Below are 2986 nucleotides of genomic sequence, written 5' to 3'. Positions count from 1 at the left end.
TAATATTATTAAGTATACAGGAGTTTCTTTGTGCAGTCAAACCCTGGAAAAATTCTTGTGGTGTAAATTAACTTGTAGAGGATGCTCTCTTGGTGAGTGGATGCAGAATTTCATTTCTATCCCCTGTGGTCTACAAAAACAATCCGAAGGACCCTGCTTGGAAAAGTGGTTAGTCCATGCCCTCCCTGTGATCCGGAGGTAAAAGGTTCGATTCTCTGCCTGCGTCCAAAGGTGCTCCCAGATACTGGCCCAGCTCTATCACAGAGAGAATACAACACGTTGGTGAGGCCTCTGACATAATAAGTTGTTTGTGCTGAAAGACGGAATAACATAACACAACAACAACAACCACAACAACAACAGCAACAACAGCAGCAGCAAAAACAATAACAACAAAAACAAAAACAATAAAAACAACAACAAAAAACAGCAGCAAAAACAACAACAAAAACAATAACAACAAAAACAGCAACAACAACTACAACAACAACAACAACAAAAACAGCAACAACAACTACAACAACAACAACAAATTCCAGTAGAACTTGCCATCAAGCGCCTGGCCAAGAAGATGGCCTCCGTGAAGAGAGTGTGCCTCCACCTCCAACATAAGATAGACTTGCGGTGCTGGTGTGTACTGGCAGTCCTGGCAGTTGTGATAGTCAGCCACACAGCTGGATGGTTCACTGTTGTGTTCACAACGGTCAGAGAAACCCCCAACCCTGAACAAGAAAAGTCCCAGTGGAACTCTTCTTTCCTCGCGTCCCAAATGTCTGGGTACCTCCAGTACGTTTTGAGAACGAGATCGCAGAAGCAAAATGCCATCGTGCACCAAAACAGGGACAATATTTCTGTTTCAGAGCGGAGCAGTTACACTTTCATCAGTGACGACGACGCTGACAGAGACAGGAATAACTCCACACGCCAACAAGCACGTATTAGTAAGGACAACGGTGTAGCGACACAAGTTACGCAGTCAGGGGATTTATCTGACCAACGACGACAGTTCAGCAACCAAAGTGATTTACATACTTCACCAGCTCCTGAAATAATCAATTTCTCACCCCAAAAAGGATCGAGTAACCACATCGGGCTTTCTTCTCAGTCAAAACCTCGAATAATCGAACAAACTTCCGGAAATAATGTTCCAGCTTCTCAGATATCAGGCTCTCCAAATACGGATTCCTCAGTCCTGAGCCATTCCGGTCCAGATTCTCCGATGCCCAAAGTTTCAGCCACCGATACTCAAAATCCAGATGCTCTTAACATAAACCCACCAACCCAAACTTCTACGAAATCGGAATCTTTTTTCCCGACTCCCCGAGTTCATAACTCTCCGCACCCGAATTCTTTCTTACCAAATCCCCCCGCTCCAGTTCCTCCGGTTCCAGAACCCCCATTCCTGAATTCTTCTTTCTCGAATTTTCCGGTTCCAGACCACCCACTCCTGAATTCATCTTCCCCAAATCCTCCACTTTCAGACTCCAGATATTCAATGTCTTCTGTAACGAGTCCTGCGGTTCCACACTCCCCAACCCCGAATTCTTCTGCAACGAATGCCTCGGTTCCACATTCTTCACACCCGAATTATATTTCTTCAACAAATCCACCAGTTCCAGACTCCCCAAATCTCAATTCTTCCTTTCCTAACTCTTCGGTCTCAGACACTTCAAAACTAATGAATTCTTCTGCCTTCAAGCACCAAGTACTCAATCCTTCCACCACAGGAAAAGAGCGCCCTGTTGGTCTCAGCGGTGTTGAAAAAGGTTCCACAGTTCTTCACGACGACAGTAGTGCCAAAAGTAGACCTGAAACGTACGATCAAAAACAGTTGAAAACGGAGCCCCTGGGTAATTTGAACGCCGTGAACAGAAATGAGCACAAAAACGCTCTTCTATCTTCCCCCATGCTCAATTTACTGCTCTTAAGCAGATTCTTCCAGACAACTTCTGAAGACACTGAAACGTTTACAGCACCTTCAACGTTGAGGCAACACCCTACAGCAGCTTCCGTTACAGTTTCAGTGTCGTCTGCAGCAATACATCAACCTGACGTACACGAGCAGACGATGACGATGTATCGATCAGGCGTTCAGAATCAACCTATAAAACCATCGGCTGACACACGAAATACCACTATCAATGCATCCTCTTCCTTTACCGGTAGCAGCGTCCCTAACAACGAGTCAACAGCGCCACCTGCTGACAGAGTTGTCCCCCCTTCCCTCGTCCTGTTCACGACGTGGGTGCGACAGGTGGGGAAGGCAAGTGTCCACGAGAATGTGCTGAGGAGGTGGAGTCGCTGGAGGCCTCTCATAACGCCGCTAATCTTTACCGACGATCTCACGCTTAAGGAAGAGGCCTTACGTCACGCCTGGGATGTAGGTTGCTTGCCCTTTGTTCTTTTTTAAAATATTTTTTTTTCTCTTGTTTTTTAAAATCCTCCAAATTCCAAAATTTTTAATAATCTCTTTAACGGGTGAATCAATACCACTTATACTTTGCGCAGCAGTTTGTATCAATTTTCTGTCTGTCTGTCCGTCTATTTCGCTGCTCCCCCCCTCTCTCTCTCCCTTTCTCTCTCTCTCTCTCTCTCTCTCTCTCTCTCTCTCTCTCTCTCTCTCTCTTTCTCTCACTCTCTCTCTCCTCTCCCCTTTTTACCCCCTCTTCCATTCTCTCTCTTTCTTTCTCTGATCTGATGTTTGCTGGAAATGATATGCATCACGCAAAATATCACTTCCGCACCGGGTTTTCTAAAATTACAGATACAGAAGCGTCGGCGTACGAAAACGATCGGCGAAATAAGGAAATTAAGCTTTTTGCAGCAAAACTGTCTCAAAACTGAAAAAACGAAGGGCGTCATGATCTGGAGAATATTTTAAAGAATCTTTAAGCGAAAACCGCACGTCGGTCAAAGTAGTCATTAAAAAGCCTTTTGAACAGCAAAATTCGGCCACCACAAATAGATTATAGATAATATATCTATA

General features: G+C 44.8%; 1 protein-coding gene across 1 annotated transcript in view; it reads left to right on the top strand.

The window, feature by feature from the left end:
• Positions 1 to 533: 533 nt before the first annotated feature.
• Positions 534 to 2986, top strand: part of LOC106011901 — a gene marked incomplete at its 3' end in the record, with an annotated part of 5317 nt that continues 2864 nt past the window's right edge. The window contains 1 exon segment of the mRNA XM_013083073.1: positions 534 to 2380. Coding sequence (XP_012938527.1) covers positions 572 to 2380 — 1809 coding nt within the window.

The sequence above is a fragment of the Aplysia californica genome, unplaced genomic scaffold, assembly GCF_000002075.1.
Source record: "Aplysia californica isolate F4 #8 unplaced genomic scaffold, AplCal3.0 scaffold00209, whole genome shotgun sequence".
Lineage (NCBI taxonomy): Eukaryota > Metazoa > Mollusca > Gastropoda > Aplysiida > Aplysiidae > Aplysia > Aplysia californica.
This window is presented reverse-complemented; position numbering and strand designations above follow the sequence as displayed.